Genomic DNA, 15,558 nt, shown 5'->3' with positions numbered 1-15,558 from the left:
ATAAACAAGTCTCAAAGAAATCTGTGACAATATTACGTACATGCTTGAAGTAGCGAATTTATTAAAATAATTCAACAAACTCTCAACAATAAATTAACAGATTTTCGCCCCTACACCAAACCACGTAATCTCAAGCCCTCAATAATAATGACATGACTCTATCGAATTTGTTAACTTTTTTATCATTCCTTTTTCAGGCAGTTACTTAGGTACATAATATGTTTTTGATGTAACCAAAATAACAGTAGCGGTTGGAAGCGAAACTGTACTGTATAGTACTGTAGCGAGTGGTACGTGACACAGGAGCGAGTGGTACGCGACAGTAGATGGTGGTAGACATTTAAGCAATAAGACCCAAGAGGCCGTGGTTTACGCTGATTTTAGAACAGGTAAGGGGAGATGTTAGGTACGACGCGAAGCGTTTTTTTCTAAAACTGTTACTAGAAATATTTGATATGGTTTCATCAAAACAATTAGAAACAAAATAGTTTAATATTAAACCGTCATTCTTCCGCTACTACAAAGTATAGTTCCTACCAAAATCGTTGCCACGCAACAGCCAGATGGACATTTTTGCCGTCTTTTTCAATTTGAAATATTCGATGCGCAGTAATATAGAATGTTAAAGAATGTTATGAAGACAACCTGTGAGGTTATGCTGGATTCTAAAACTGGTTGTTCCCATCCTTGATTGTGATTGGCTATGGCATTCCATGCCGTTGTAAAATCCAGCATAACCTCACAGGTTGTCCTCATCTCAGTCTTTTTGAACACAGTTCCAATTGATCACCCCAGACCTCACATTGCATATGGCCAGGGTGGGCTGTATATTTGGGTGCACTCTGAAGAGTGTAGATAACTCTCATGTGACATGGGTATCAGGGGGATGATGATATTTGCCTTGGCTCAGTTTCAAGTACAATATATAACTACAGGGACCATGGACTCTGCCTTACTTCAAACCCTCTTGACTCCCTGCCTGCGTCAATACATTTAAATCGTCTCCATTCTGCTTTGCAGATGAATCTCCTGGGTGCTGTACCGGTTTGGGTTCTGCTAGTAGGGGCATGGGCACAAGGGTTACCCAGTGTGTCTCATCTCCCATGTGACTCCCCTGAGGCAGAGGCTGCGGCACTGGTGGCACAGGATTACCTCAATGCCCAGCACACTCATGGCTACAAGTATGCTCTGAACCAGATTGAGGAGATAAAGATCATTACCACAGTAAGTCAATTCTAATCAATTAAAGTAATTCCATTTGAAATCTTGTTCAAATATTAACCATTTAAACTACTTTGTCAGTAAATTTGATGTTAAAAGTTGAGGCCAGAAGAATATTCTATTACAGAATACTGATGTCCTATACTTAATGATGATTCCCATATTTACTCATATTGGTGTTGTGTTGAAATACTGTGCTTAAAAAATTTATTCAAGGTATCACAGCAGAACCACTTTACAATGAACATGAAATGGATCAAGTCGTCAAGTAATGCTGCTTATTCCTCATTTTAAGCCTGGGGGTGGAGAGGCTTATCTGATGGACCTGGAGTTACTAGAAACCACATGTCATGTCCTGGACCCCACACCTGTGGCCAACTGCACAGTCAGGTCCAAATACTTGACGGTGAGTCTTACATCCATAAAGGTTTGTAAAGGTTACAAAAATGTCTTGCATTTCTGTGCGCTGTAATGAAGACAGCTATTTTAGGACTATTTTAGTATGCTTAGGCTCAAAGTTGAAGTTCAGGTGCCGGTTGCAATGTCAATTATATTACTTGTTGTTCTGGAAAGTACTTCATATTTACGCATCTGCTCCCTCCAAAACAAGTTTGCTGCAACTTGAATATGGTTCACATCTGCCATCATTAAACCATGAATGGCTGTGTTGTATGTGTTCCACTACTTTCCTTTTTAATATATTGTCTTTTGTCATCTAGTCGGTCGAGGCAGACTGTGATGTGGTGTTGTCAAATGTTGGTGGAGTTTTATCCGTCACATCTTTCAAGTGTAAAACGGAAGGTGAGCGTTGGCTACACTCTACTATCCTAATAAAATTCATGCTGAATGTCTGGACTCAGTCATTAATGTAAATCATCCTTTCAACGTGACATTGTTGCATTAGTTTGCAAGAGGCCCTATTCAGAAATTCCCTACATCATGGTCAAATTTAAGAACCAATCCCAATAAACGAGGACAGTGCTTGTACACAAGGACTCATTGTACGTTAATGTCCAAGTTAACCAGACACACACACTAATCTTTCATCCCTATCGGTATCAATGTTTAGAATCAACTGAGGACATATGTTTGGGCTGTCCTATGCTACTGCTGCTTAATGACACTGCAGGCCTAGCACTTGTCTCTGCCTCTCTTGCCTCTTTCAACAACAAGACAGGCAATGAGTCTTTGTTTGTTCTGGAGGAAGTGGGACGGATGACATCTAAGGTAAAACCCTTTTCTTGTTTTTACATACAAGGATGTGATGTAAAGTTGAGCTGAATTGATGTTGTATGTATTTTATCCTATTGAATAAACAATATATCTGTGCAATATGTTAATATAAATGTTTGCAGGTGGTAAGTCCTAAGCTTCTATACCAGGCAGAATACATTATAACAGAGACCAACTGCACCATAGAGAACAACAATAGCTGCGTACCTCTGCCTACTCCTGTAAGTATACAGAGTATGACATTTTGGAACATAAAACAAGACGTTTCACAGTGAACTGGTCCAGAATTGGCTCAAGTACAAAACTGTGAAAAACAAGAAAGGTGTTTTTACTGCTTCCAGCAACGTGGCTTTTGTCAAGCACAAGGTGGGAGTTTTGGGAACACAGTTGACTGCATGATTTTTGTAAGAAAGGTAAGAAAACTATTTTCATTTTGTACATATATCAACCATTAATTAATTGTCTTAACAGTTCTTAATTAAGATGTTGTACTGGTCTAAAATGACAAGTAATTATCTCTGACATTCTGGTCATCCTCCTTTATCCTAAAGACTGTCAATGGCACCAATGACACAGTGCCAGCTCCTCCACCTGGGGTCCACGTCCACAAAGGAAACCTTCTCGTCAAACCAGGGCTGAGGCATCACAAGCTCACCTCCTTTCATGACCCTGACTCTAGCGGCATTCTGTCTGCTGAGTCCCATGAGGTGGTGCCTGTGTTCCCCAATGTCACAGACGTGCCTGCCACAACAAATGCCCTGAATGCTACAGACAGCCTTGCTGTTCAGCCCACATTGCTAGTACCATTGTGCCCAGGGAAGGTCATACATTTCTGAGAACTAAGGGTTCATAAAGCTCTGCTGCTCTGCAAACAAATACAGTAGACAGTTCCAGCTACCCACATCAATACTGGTGCATATCAAATGAGATTCAAAAATCTTGAAAGAGTACTTTTATCAACTTCAATAAGCAAGTGTGTGAGTATTCTTTTTTTACTGTTGAAAAATAAAATGTTAAAAGATCTTTCTACGGCTTCACAAGTGGTGGGGCCTCTTCTTTGTTTGACTGCACCAAACCCCTTCCCACTCATTAAATAAACCCATTGAACTCACTAAATAAACTACCCAACTGATGTTAGCAACCAAGCTATAAATTAATTTGTATCGAGCAAATTGTCTCTGGACAGGTTGATGAAATAGGGGGCACTGAGTTTAGAACTTGTCACTGCCAAACCTTTGAAAGCTACCCGGGGTAACCAACACAATAACAACCTATCTTCTGGACTAAACTATAATCACGGTAGCTATCTTACTGATCGGACAGCCATTTTCAGGCTTAATGGGAATTTGGTAAGAGACTAAGATTGACAATGTTAAAGCACCCCTTCCATTGTAGCGTTTAACCAAGTCCAAATAAAATGAAATGTCATTTGTAATTTTATCCAAATGTTTACTTGAAGAAATTTAAATTGTGACATGACACATTTGCAGCCATGTCATAGTGATAAGGGGTAACTGACATGAACCCACTTCTTAAAATTCTCACCATAAGAAAATGCACCCTGAATCTTAATTTCCTACTTTGTGTAGGACCACCTTTACACCAGGAGAGGGCAGGCAACAACCACACAAACTTGTACAAAGTTGAACATGCGCAAACCTAACAGACCAACTCATGTTAAAGATCAGCTGCTAGTCCAAGCACTTGTCCTCTCAAAGTTGGAGTACTGCAACTCGCTGCTTGCCGGTCTCCCAGCATGTGCAACCCACCCTCTCCAGAAGATTCATAACACAGCAGCCCGTCTGGTCTTCAATCTACCCAGACGCTTGTTACCCTCCTCATCTCCCTCCACTGGCTTCCCATCATGGCCCGTATCAGATTCAAGACTCTGGTACCAACCTTCCGAGCAGTGAACGGGACTGCACCCGACTACATCAAGTCTCTCCTCCAGCCTTACACCCCCACCCGCCACCTAGGGTCTTCTTTTGACAACCGTCTGGTGGTCCCACCGGTTAAGAGCGCCCAGTCCAAACACAAGCTCTTCTCCTGTCTGGCCCCCCAATGGTGGAATCAACTCCCCACCTCCATCAGAGACACCGACTATCTCTCCACCTTCAAGAAAAGACTCAAGACATTTGTTCCAGGAGTACAAATGCACCCAAGAATGATTGCCTGGACCTGAGTTTCTTCCAGGACCACAATGACTCAGACTTGTTGCTCTTGTTGGTTCGTTGTAACAGTCTTAATTATTGTACTCGCCGTCAAATATATTATTGTTGCTTGCTTTCCACAGGTATACTCTTGCACTTTTGAGGGTCTTGCTGTTTAATTGTAACTTGTCTAACTACATGCCCTTGTTGTTCTTCCCTTTGGGACTTTTTGGTTTTCACAATGTATGCTTCATGTTTGGCTACCCGTAATGTTTGGGGCTATCTTGTTGTTATGATCAGTGACCTATGCACTTTTGTAAAACTCTTGGAAGTCACTTTGTATAAAAGAGTCTGCTAAATAAATAAATGTAATCCCCATAATTCTCCCAGACACATACAAAAAGGTAGTTTTTACAATTTTATTAACATTTTGACATGACAGTACACTACAGTATGACTTGCTGGGGCTGTTCACAGACCCTGCAATCAGAACATTCAAATCTTCAAGACTGAAAGTTGACCATTTCATTGACATCCTCATTAACTCACCACTTGGGTCAGTCTTCGTCTCTGGAGGCGTAAAAGCTTGGTAACTTCTTTAAAGAGTCTTGTGGGATGATAGGAGCCCAATAATGTTGGAATGCCTTTTGGTGTTCAGGAAGTGAAGAATCAGACAATTCCAAAGTCTGAGAGTGGGACTCTAAAGTATCAGATCCAGCAGGTTGATACAGTGGTACGTTTGCAGGGGTATGCTGGCCTGAAGAGTTCTTCTCTTCATTGACTGCTCTGGGTGGTGGTTGAGGTTTCCCATATGGTGCATTTAGAAGGGTGTGGAGTTTTTGAAGAAGTGAACCATTAGGCTGAACTTCAGAGTCATGACTAGCAAGAAATTGAGAGTTGGATCGTTTGGGGTCCTTAGCAAGTGCATCATAGGGCTTATCCGCCTGTACTGGAGGTGGAGGTTGAGAAAGCCACAGAGAGCTGCCAGAAAACTGCCGAGAGGGCTTGATGGGGTCACTAGATAGTTGGGCATAGGGCTGTTGAAGAGAACGCCGACTATAGACCTCAAAAAATGACTGCTCTGAAGACTTTGATTTCAAATTCTGTCTGTCACTATTTGGAGACTGTGACTCTAAACCGTCAAAACCCCAAAATGGTGGCTGAGCTTTAGCGAGGTGGCGGTCATTAGCTGTCAGATGCTCATTCTGGTTATCCATTAGTGTGTTGTAGGGCACAAAATATGGCAGTTTAGGATGTTCATGCTTTGGGGATGGAATGTCAGGTTTTGGTCCTCTGGGACCGCTGGTAGTTGGAGTGCCATTTGTTTGTTCAGGAGGTTGAGGTATGTAGGCCTCAAAAGATTGTTGTACCCCAGACTCATACTTGTCATTGGAGTCACTGTTTTGGACCTTGGCCTGCCAGTTTGCAGGCAAGATGGAGGGCTCTTCATTAGACGCACTTGTGGATTCTGGGGTGGCAGGAATTGGACATGGCAGATATGCACAATATGATGGGTATGCAAAGGATGGGTTGTTACCTGCAGACATAAATGGGAGCTGACGTTTGCCATTTTCCCTGGACCCTAAAGGAACCTGGTAGTGGTGGTGTTGATGGAAGATGACTGGGGGACAACAGTCAGAAAGTCCAGCAGGGCAGATAGGTGGACAGTTTGGAATAGAGTCAGCCCCAGGAGGACCAGTTTCTTCTGATGATTCATGAGCAACACTTGGCAGAGGCTTGGGTGGGTTTCTTAAAGGGACATGCTGTGGCATATGAGTTGCTGGTTGCACTGTCCAAGGGTAGAAAAGATGTTTTTTACAAGGTGGGTGAACTGTTCTAGGAGTTTGCTTAGTTGGTGAAGGTTTTTTTTCCTCATCTAGAAAGATGTTTGTATGCATGAATCTAGGCTTCTGGGTGGTAGGGATTTCTGGCGGAGAGTAAAAGGGAAATATGTAGGAAGGCCGGTGCCCATGTTCAGTCTGACCTTCAGTGGAAGTAGAAGGGGAAGGAGTTTTAGGATGGTGAGGCCTTGAGTGGTGGGGAGCAGTGTAGAGATGTGGAGGGCGTAGAGGAAGACTGCTAGGAGGAGGCAGCGTATATTCACTGGGCCACTGTGGAAGAATGACTGGTTGAGACGGCAGTCTCTTTGGGGGCTGTACTTTTGAAGGCTTTTTGGTTAGATGAGCAGTAGTTTCAGTCAAAAATGGGAATTGATAACCTGGAGGGTCCTCAAGAGGCTTTGTGATATCCTTTGGATTCTGAGTGTAAGGCTTGGGGTAATGGGGATGAGGGGGGTTGTAGGGTTGAGGGGGGTTGTGGGACTGAGTGGGGTTGTGGGGCTGAGAGGGGTTGTGGGGAAGAGGGGGGTTGTGGGGCTGAGGGGGGTTGTGGGGCTGAGGGGGGTTGTGGGGCTGAGGGGGGTTGTGGGGCTGAGGGGGGTTGTGGGGCTGAGGGGGGTTGTGGGGCTGAGGGGGGTTGTGGGGCTGAGGGGGGTTGTAGGGCTGAGGGGGGTTGTAGGGCTGAGGGGGGTTGTAGGGCTGAGTGGGGTTGTGGGGCTGAGGGGGGTAGTGGGGAAGAGGGGAAGGCCAAGAAGGGTCACGATCAACAGGACCTTGACTGCTAGGCTCAGTGTGTGTAGAATGGCCATGAGGTCTGGAGGATGGCCTCGGTAGCATTGGTAGTTTTGGAAACGGTTCTTCTGGGCAAGAGAGTTTCATCTTACCCCTGTAGGCAATTTCTAGAGTGAACATTCCATCCTTAAAACAGACAAGAATTCCACAGTTCAGAACATGAAACATTAGGATAAAAAGAAAACGTCCCATAATGCAGATGTGTACCTTTGCTGTCACACAAGGTGCATAGCGAGTAGCTATGACTACACCCTTTGGATGCATTACCACACTGTAGCCACACTGGGATGAAACCTTCATCAGAGGCTGCCACTGACCGTTCACTGCAAAGAAAGAAACACTTTATAAATCACAGCCCAAGTCCTTAAGAATATGACCAGAAGAATTGCAGAATACATAACTGCTTGAAACTAGCCACCCATCTTCTAGTATACAAATTGTCTATACTTCAAGGAGGTGTCTGACTTTCAGTGATTCAGTGCACTCATTTAAATTTTATTAGCAGATGTTTTTATTCAAAGCAATGTAACATCGCACAAAGAAGTGTGGCATTAAATCGAGCTTGATCAATATAAATACCTCCTTGGATGACTGGGATGCATCACAGGTAGCAATAAATGTTGGGTGACCCAAGTACTTACATTTAACAGTGATGTCATCTGATGAGGCACTTTCCATCTTGACCATCATGCCATCATGATAACAGGAGACTTTTGGGACATTGGGTGAAGATGGTCTGGTGGCTGGACAGGACATTCTCATTTGTAATCCAGACCAACGCAATGGTAGAACATAGTTATTCTCCTAGGAAAATAAAGGCAGATAATGAAGGCCATGTTTAATACATTAGAGACTACTAAGAAAGTCATATCCCACCTCCAAAAATACATAACAGCCTTTGTATGGTGCAACCAAAACCATATCCTGCTGTGTTGATCTCAAAGTATAACCACAGCTTGGTGGCAATTGGCTCAGGGGCATGGGAGCCTGGAGATCTCCTGTAGGAGAGGCAAGTGGATCGTCATTACACATTTAGCTAAACCAAATTATTCTCTTTTTTTTTTTTTAAGGCAGAAAAGGCTCATCTTTATTTACCTCTGTCCACAACAAAACCTCCTGAAGCAGGGTCAAGGACCCTGAGAGCCATTGATTCCTCGTCACATTCCACCCTAGGGTCCCTCAGCATGAGCCGTTCCACTGCAGCACTTTCTGTCCTGGACAACTGATCAGTCAGCTGCTCACGCTCCTCCCAATCTAGGAATTGTTCTTGCGTTCAATCTCATTTACATCAAGAAACCAGCATTTTCAAATTGACAAATAAAGATTGAATGAGGAAGACCAATGCGACAGCCGACAGTGTCACACATAACAGCCTACCCATATCCGCCTGGTAGTCTGCTTCCCGAGTTCCATCTTGAGGTTTCAGGTCCATATCCAGATAAGCAAAAGATATATTTCTTGGTCGAACATTGTTTCCAAGTATAAGCCTTCCAGCTTGTAGGCCTACGTCCATTTTTACTTCACCTTGGATAGATGTTGCATTTTCCATCACAAGGGGTTTTACATCGACATGTCCCATTGAGTGTGAAACTCTTACAGTTGATTCGGTGCATTGACTTAACGAGTTCAGTGCACTTACGAGACAGCAGAACATCACTCTATATTTCCATACGTCCTTAAACGCCATTGAATAAAAATCTACCTCCTCATCAGTGTGCAGCAAAGGGCAACACACCGGTTTTCTACTGACTACTTCTTGGGTGAGGACTAAAGATAATTACGAACAACCAATCAATCACGCACCCTTCCCATGCAGGTGTATTCAATTCTACGGACGCTACTGAATTTTAGGATGGCAGTAATTGGAAACAGAAATTGCTCTACTACAGTAGGCTACCAGGTCAAGTGTTTCCAAAAACGATGACTATTTAGGTTCAGGTTCTTTCCTCAAATGTGAACTTTTTTGTTGTGAAACAGAATAGCAACTTCTGGGTAACATCTCCAATATCACTGAAACAGAAGTTATACACGTTTACCACACCGATTAATGTAAATCGGGATATGTGGTTTAAGTAATGAAAGACAGGGTTTAAAGGTTGGAATAACTTTTATTAGATCTGCCTGTAAACAAGGGGTGTATATATTAATTCATGGCATTTCCCCTACTTTAATCAAAACGCATTGTTTATGTTTCATATTAAATTCAAATGCAAAGATATGAGATCACAAATTGCGAGAAGTTCGTTTTAATATGTACATAACCCACAAAGCCTGGAGCAGGTTGGTGCAACAATATCCTTTGGGAAAGTGCCATTAAGTTAGTCTTTCGTGGGGTAGCAGTTACAAATCAGGAACAGATCAGATCTTTTATGGCACAGGATACAGTTCTCATAAGGTTTACACAAGACAACTTACAAATGTTCTTATTCCAACCAACACAATTTTTCATAAATGCAGTGTACAGTTTTAACTTTCTCTTCAATATACCATTGATGACAGTTTGATACTTTTTGTACATATATATATATATATATATATATATATATATATATATATATATATATGTATATACATATACATGTAGCGCACAAGGCAGTTAATTCGAAGAGCATTGCTTGGGTATATTTTTCCAGTCAATGCATTCATTTAGAGAATACAATTTAGAATTTAGGATGCCGTCTGTAATAGACTATTTGAATTGATCCAATCACTTATATAGTGTTCAGACATATCAGAAAATGTTTTACAGTCTGAATAATGTTCTAATAATTTACAGTCAACAAATGTCAACATTCATCCATCACAAGGGTTTGTAGCATTTGAGAATCCCTAAAACTTACAGAACACTTGGTCCAATGAAAAAGACTTGACATGACAAGATGGTTATGTAGGGAGGCTATACGGCCTTACTGCTTAATCTCAGCAGCAAAGTTAAGTAGCAGGTGGCAGACAATAGATAAATGCCTGAGCTGTCAAAGATGGAATGTCCATGTAAACTCCAGGATAGTGAAGGACCATGGGAAGAATATCTATCTGAAAACCTCAACAACGCTGATCTGTCATTACACTCTAAACAATATTCCAACACCACAACGACTTAAGACCACATTCAAGTACAACAGCAAAAGCATTAATGAACATTGTTTTTTTGGTGTGCTTGAGGGTCACAATGTCTGTGGTGGGACAAATGACTAGTTCAGAGGAAAGCTCAATTTAATTATGCGTATGCCCCATAAGAAATGGACACAGACTTGATGGCAGAATGGAAACACTTTGGCTGGAACATCAACATATGAGGGCGGCACAGAAACGAGAGTTCAATTCTGTACACTAAATGCAACTTTCAAATCCTGGCATGCTGAAGAGAAAAAGGAAGACTACATGACCCTGGGGTCTCCTTGTAATGCTCAAAAGGCTACTCAAGACCATCTCTATCATTTAATGATTAGTCTTGGTGTGCTTCCCATTTCTACCATCTGCCAGTTGGGTATTGGTTTATACAAGGCGAGTCCAAATGCATCATTCACTTCTGTTATTTATTATTCATTTATTGTTTGCACACTTTTTTGTTGTTGGTAAATACACATTTCAACCACTTTAGATGAACATGCTCCTACTGTATTGTCAGAAAGTGAGAGAGGAGTAAAATGTCATTTTATGCAAGTAAGAGTGTGTACAAGGGGATCAAAGCAGCGCGAAACAAAAGTACATACAAATTTGACTTTGGGAGTAACAGCACAGTATACTGGTTTGCTAACTAGTCCTGGACATAGTGTTATAGTGTCGATACAATGGGGTGATTGAGAGTGAATAGTAGATGGATGGATGGAGGCTGCTTTAATATCCAGACTTCCTCAGGTATTCAGCCATGGTAAAAGCTTTCTTGTTGAGAAGTCCGCCATGGATCCCCTCCTTTCCCATGACTATAACCAATACTGGAGTACACAGGGAAAAAAAGAAATTAACAAAATTGAAGAGTTTTTTTCACTCCCCGATTGGAGAGGAGAGCAAAGTTGACAGGCTCTTACCACCACAACCATTCTTCATTGCTATCAAAGTTTCCAAGACATTTTGACTGCTTGCAGGAGAAATCTTAACAGCAATATTTCTTTCTGTTTGTCCCTCAATTTTAACTAAGCAAGCTTGGTGACACTAGAACCCTGAATCCCTCAAGTATTTTGCCATCGAGTATGCCTTCTTATTCAATCCGCCTCCATGGACACCTTCTTTGCCCATTACAAGAACCAAGACTGAAAGAGAAGAAATAGAAAAAGGGACAGTTCAGAGAAGCAAGAGGTTAAAGGGAAGAAATGCAAGTGAGGGAAAGATTACGAGTTAACGAGGTGTGGCTGAGATGTTCTTAACTGTCAGTGTTTCTCACACAGACTAATTTGTGGCGCCACAGAATCAACACCGGCCGCCACATATTGCGTTTCGTTATAAAACATTTTTTTAACGCTAGCTAAAACAAGGAGCGTACTCGTTAAGCTACATTTCCTTTCCCTGCTGTCGCTCCGTCTGTCACTGACGCCTCTCTCACATACAGTTACAACGTCAGCACACGTTAGCAACGACGCTATGCGATATCAGCGAGCCTTCAGCATAAGTACCATAGCCAAATCTAGGAAAGTTTTGGTTACTTTTCACTAGGTACCTACGAGCATGTCTTAATCTGCTAGACAAGTGGGTTCCCCATCGTCGTCGCCCCCACCCCCCCCACCACAAATTGCTTTCTAATCTGTGGGAAGCACTGCTGTCACATGATTGTTCATTGGGTGGATGTCAGTAGGTGAGCATGCTTGACAAGGTATACACCAACAGAACTGTGGTTCTACATGCGCAGCTGACTGCTACCCTTGAATACTAATACTAACTAAATACTAGCCAATAAGTAATGACAAAAAGATGTCTGTCTTTTTCTGAAGAAGTACCTACAATTGATGATAAGTACGAATGAGCAAGATCATTGAAGTTGACTCAGCCTCTTATCAAAGAACAGTTCACCCCTGACTCTTATGATCTACACAGATGAACATAATTTACAGTTATCTTGTATCAGTTTAAGTGCAATTAAGGTCAAGCGTACTACTTTAATTATACACCAACAGACTTGTATGACACTGACCATCACCAAATCCCAAGTAAAGCAGTTTAGAAAAGGCAGAAAGGAAAGTAAAGATCTAGTGTGATCACTGCGTGTGGCTGAGGACCACAAAGGCAGACAGGCTTAGTTGGTCTTTTAGGCCAGGCATTTCCCCATTTAATCTCTACATGCTACCACTCACTGCAGTGCCTGTATTAGAATAGAAAGTTCATAATTAGCACCTGCAGAACACTCATGTTCATCAAAACACTTAAATACTTAACAGTAAATAGTTTAAGAACACCAGCTACAACCATAAACTCTGCTATTTGCGATGCAGACCGTCATGCTTGAGACTACTTTGGAAGAGGCAAAGCAAGTTATATTCTCAAATCTGTGTGATAATATACATTGATCTTCATAATTAGAACATGAGCACCCCTTACCTTTTAAAGCCTTTCCTACAGAAATGTTGTATGTTGGCCCTCCTGTGCTCTTTGTCCTGATGTCCATCGTCCAGTCACCATCAATCTGCATGCTGTCTCTGATGACTGAGCACTTTGACTGGCCCAAGGACATACCGTTGGTGAAGAAGCTCAGCCTGTCCTTCCCCACAATTACATCAATCTCTTGTGGCTGAAAGCACAAACAGGAGAGGATGACAATACATTTCCAAAAGTTCCTGAAGACAACTAGGACATATCTGGAGGCACCATGAAGTAAACTACTAACTAAGGCCAACGGTTTACAACTTCAGCTTGCGAGTAAGCATTTATTTCTCCAGCAGCAGGCGTTGTGTTGTTAGAAGTTAGTTGTGCCTAAACCCCAAGCTGTAATCTCCCAATTGCTTACTGTTTGCTAGCTATGAGGTAGGCAACGTCAAAGACAGGAAGCCGCCATCTTCAGAAGGAATCTGCCAAATTGAGTTATGGTAACGCCTACGTTTCCAGTGCCTACAAGTTATTAATTAATTGGATAACTTTCAAATAGTTAGCTAGGGCCAAACTGCCATCTGGCCACATACCCTACCACTTATTAGCTTGCTATGTCTGTCTGAAATACGGTCGGAGGCATCAAGTTATTCGTTTCCAATAAGCTAAAGCTTGTAAGTCGCTCTGGATAAGAGCGTCTGCTAAACGACTAAATGTTGTAAAAATAACTAGACGTAAGCTTGAGTGGAGATGCAAGCTAACGATACTCCACGTACTGAGCTCATTGGTAATAGGTTAGCTAGTAAACCCAGGCAACGTTGGAGCTAGTTAGCTTAGCATGTAGCGGAAGACAAGGCCGGGAATCATTGCTAGCCTTTTGCTTGATAGCCAGCTAAGCTAACTACAGTAGACTAACAGATGTCTGAGCGAGGAGCACAATGAATGACTCAAACCAGCACATGCAACTCTCAAGAAGTAGCTCCATACAGCTAGCACTACAATCTATCATTGGCACTCGCGAGACAACACACGCGGCAGCATGTGTTCCTCCAAGATGCCACGAATGAACATTTGAATGCACAATGAGGTGATCGGACGCCACGTTAGGCTAGCTAATCAGCTAGCATCACTTCAGTGGGGAGCTATGTTCTCAACCAGACTTAGGTTGCCCTACCACGTCGGGAAAGGCTAAAGCTAGCTAGCTTGGTTAGCATGCTTGTAATGATTGGATTTAGCTATCGTTAGCTAGTTAGCTGTCCCGTTCAGCCAAATTCGTGTTCTTACTAGTAGTTGGTCCACACAAAACTTTACAGTATCTTAAACAACTTGTATGTAATTTCTTACCGTTATATTGAGAAACGAACCACCGGCATGTGCTGCCCAAACGTATTTGGCGTCCGTAAAACCAACAATGGCGCAATCCTGACAGCTGCCATCGGCCATCAGGTTATCCACGTAGCTTTGCCAAGACATATTTGAGTACTTGATCAACAACTAACCTCCCTCTAAGCTGTGAAATATACGGTCTATGATTATCCAGGAACAGATAGTTAAATTGCAAACAGGTCAATTATTTGCCACCAATTATACCCACAGTTCGACGTTCACAAACGTCTAGTCTCGGGCAATAAAGAAAGCCAATGCATACAAGCAGGCAGCGCCTGGGTGTAGTCCCTATCAGATCACTCCGCACAATAGACTAGCATTTTATTGCAAAAGAGGGCGGAAGAATAAAAAGGAGTGTTCCGCGCAGTGGTCTGTATTTGCATGGGAATGATTATTGTAGATTTTGCCATGGTCACTTAAATAATCATAAATATGGAACACATCTATCAGCTGTATATATAAGAGAAATATAATTAATGAGAATTTTTTGTCAATGATACACATCTGCTCAACTATGCTTTTTATATAGTCTCACATGTTCTTTGTGAAATGTTATAGTTAGCCTCTTTTAACATAGTTTTTTAAAAGGGGGTTGGGGGGCTGTATGGCTGCTGCTTGGAGGTTGGTATATGAACTCAGGGGAGTCAGGTGGCTGAGCGGTGAGGGAGTTGGGCTAGTAATCAGAAGGTTGCTGGATCGATTTCCTGCTGTGCCAAAATGACGTTGTGTCCTTGGGCAAGGCACTTCACCCTACTTGCCTCGGGGGGGAATGTCCCTGTACTTACTGTAAGTCGCTCTGGATAAGAACGTCTTCTAAATGACTAAATGTAACTATGTTCTTTTCGCAGATCTCTCAGAAGTGCACAGGTGTAAAATGTGTTACCTGCTTTTTGAGATAGCCAACTCATCCACAAATTCAGCATAGGCTTGAAAATACTGCGTACGCAGTTTTTGTCTCTTAAACAGGTTTACTCAGTATCAGTGCTTAACATATTGTTTTCTAAAGTCCTCCATGCTTTTGTAATTTAGTTTTACTTTTGAAATGTAGGCTACTTTTACGTCTCCAAATGTGCCGTGCAGTCTATTATGTTTTAAAGTCTGTTTGGAATTGAATGGGCCTGTTTTGAAAAGTAAAATGATCACAAATTCATACATTTTCTGATATTTGAGTGTGTATGTGTGTAGGGGGGATTGTTGCTGGATTGGACCACATCGAGGTGTAGTTCACCTTTGAACAGTGTAATTGAGTGACACAGAAAATAATAAAAACTACAAATATAATTAGCAAGCGTACCTTTGAGTGCAAAACGTGCATACATCGTGTGTGTGCACGTGCATGTGTGCGTGCGTGTGTGTGTGTTTGGGGGAGAAAAGGGTGGGGGCATAAAGAAAGATATTCTCAAATGTCTTTACGTAAAAATTGT

The 15,558-nt window shown here is 42.1% G+C and overlaps 2 protein-coding genes across 4 annotated transcripts; one reads left to right on the top strand and one right to left on the bottom strand.

The window, feature by feature from the left end:
* The first annotated feature begins 135 nt into the window (after positions 1-135).
* Positions 136-3,601, top strand: ahsg2 (alpha-2-HS-glycoprotein 2). Of its 2 annotated transcripts, XM_047027787.1 has the most exons (8): positions 136-389; positions 1,021-1,224; positions 1,517-1,627; positions 1,941-2,022; positions 2,291-2,448; positions 2,577-2,675; positions 2,796-2,867; positions 3,006-3,599. In XM_047027787.1, exons 2-8 carry the CDS (start codon positions 1,021-1,023, stop codon positions 3,288-3,290), a joined length of 1,011 nt encoding a protein of 336 aa, XP_046883743.1. In that variant the 5' UTR covers positions 136-389; the 3' UTR covers positions 3,291-3,599. The 2 variants fall into 2 exon arrangements, with proteins under 2 accessions (XP_046883743.1, XP_046883744.1); XM_047027788.1 differs by lacking the exon at positions 136-389 and having other exon boundaries at positions 1,023-1,224; positions 1,438-1,627; positions 3,006-3,601.
* Positions 3,602-9,322: 5,721 nt separating this feature from the next.
* On the bottom strand, positions 9,323-14,438 carry LOC124472940 (profilin-2-like). 2 transcript variants are annotated; one of them, XM_047028112.1, is made up of 3 exons: positions 14,093-14,438; positions 12,764-12,953; positions 9,323-11,484 (listed from the first exon to the last, which is right to left on the bottom strand). In XM_047028112.1, the coding sequence occupies exons 1-3, from the start codon at positions 14,219-14,221 to the stop codon at positions 11,387-11,389; spliced, it is 417 nt and encodes a 138-aa protein (XP_046884068.1). In that variant the 5' UTR covers positions 14,222-14,438; the 3' UTR covers positions 9,323-11,386. The 2 variants fall into 2 exon arrangements, with proteins under 2 accessions (XP_046884068.1, XP_046884067.1); XM_047028111.1 differs by having other exon boundaries at positions 9,323-11,169; positions 14,093-14,427.
* Between the last annotated feature and the right edge of the window lie 1,120 nt (positions 14,439-15,558).

This window comes from Hypomesus transpacificus, chromosome 10 (genome assembly GCF_021917145.1).
Source record: "Hypomesus transpacificus isolate Combined female chromosome 10, fHypTra1, whole genome shotgun sequence".
Taxonomy (NCBI): Eukaryota; Metazoa; Chordata; class Actinopteri; order Osmeriformes; family Osmeridae; genus Hypomesus; species Hypomesus transpacificus.
This window is presented reverse-complemented; position numbering and strand designations above follow the sequence as displayed.

Coding starts and splice junctions, on each gene's coding strand:
- ahsg2 (XM_047027787.1), top strand. CDS start 1,021: ATGAATCTCCTGGGTGCTGTACCGGTTTGGGTTCTGCTAGTAGGGGCA. Junction 1,628..1,940: donor TCAGGTCCAAATACTTGACG/GTGAGTCTTACA, acceptor TTTGTCATCTAG/TCGGTCGAGGCAGACTGTGA. Junction 2,449..2,576: donor TGGGACGGATGACATCTAAG/GTAAAACCCTTT, acceptor AAATGTTTGCAG/GTGGTAAGTCCTAAGCTTCT.
- LOC124472940 (XM_047028112.1), bottom strand. CDS start 14,221: ATGTCTTGGCAAAGCTACGTGGATAACCTGATGGCCGATGGCAGCTGT. Junction 12,954..14,092: donor GTTCGTTTCTCAATATAACG/GTAAGAAATTAC, acceptor TTGTGCTTTCAG/CCACAAGAGATTGATGTAAT. Junction 11,485..12,763: donor TGTAGGAAAGGCTTTAAAAG/GTAAGGGGTGCT, acceptor CTTCTCTTTCAG/TCTTGGTTCTTGTAATGGGC.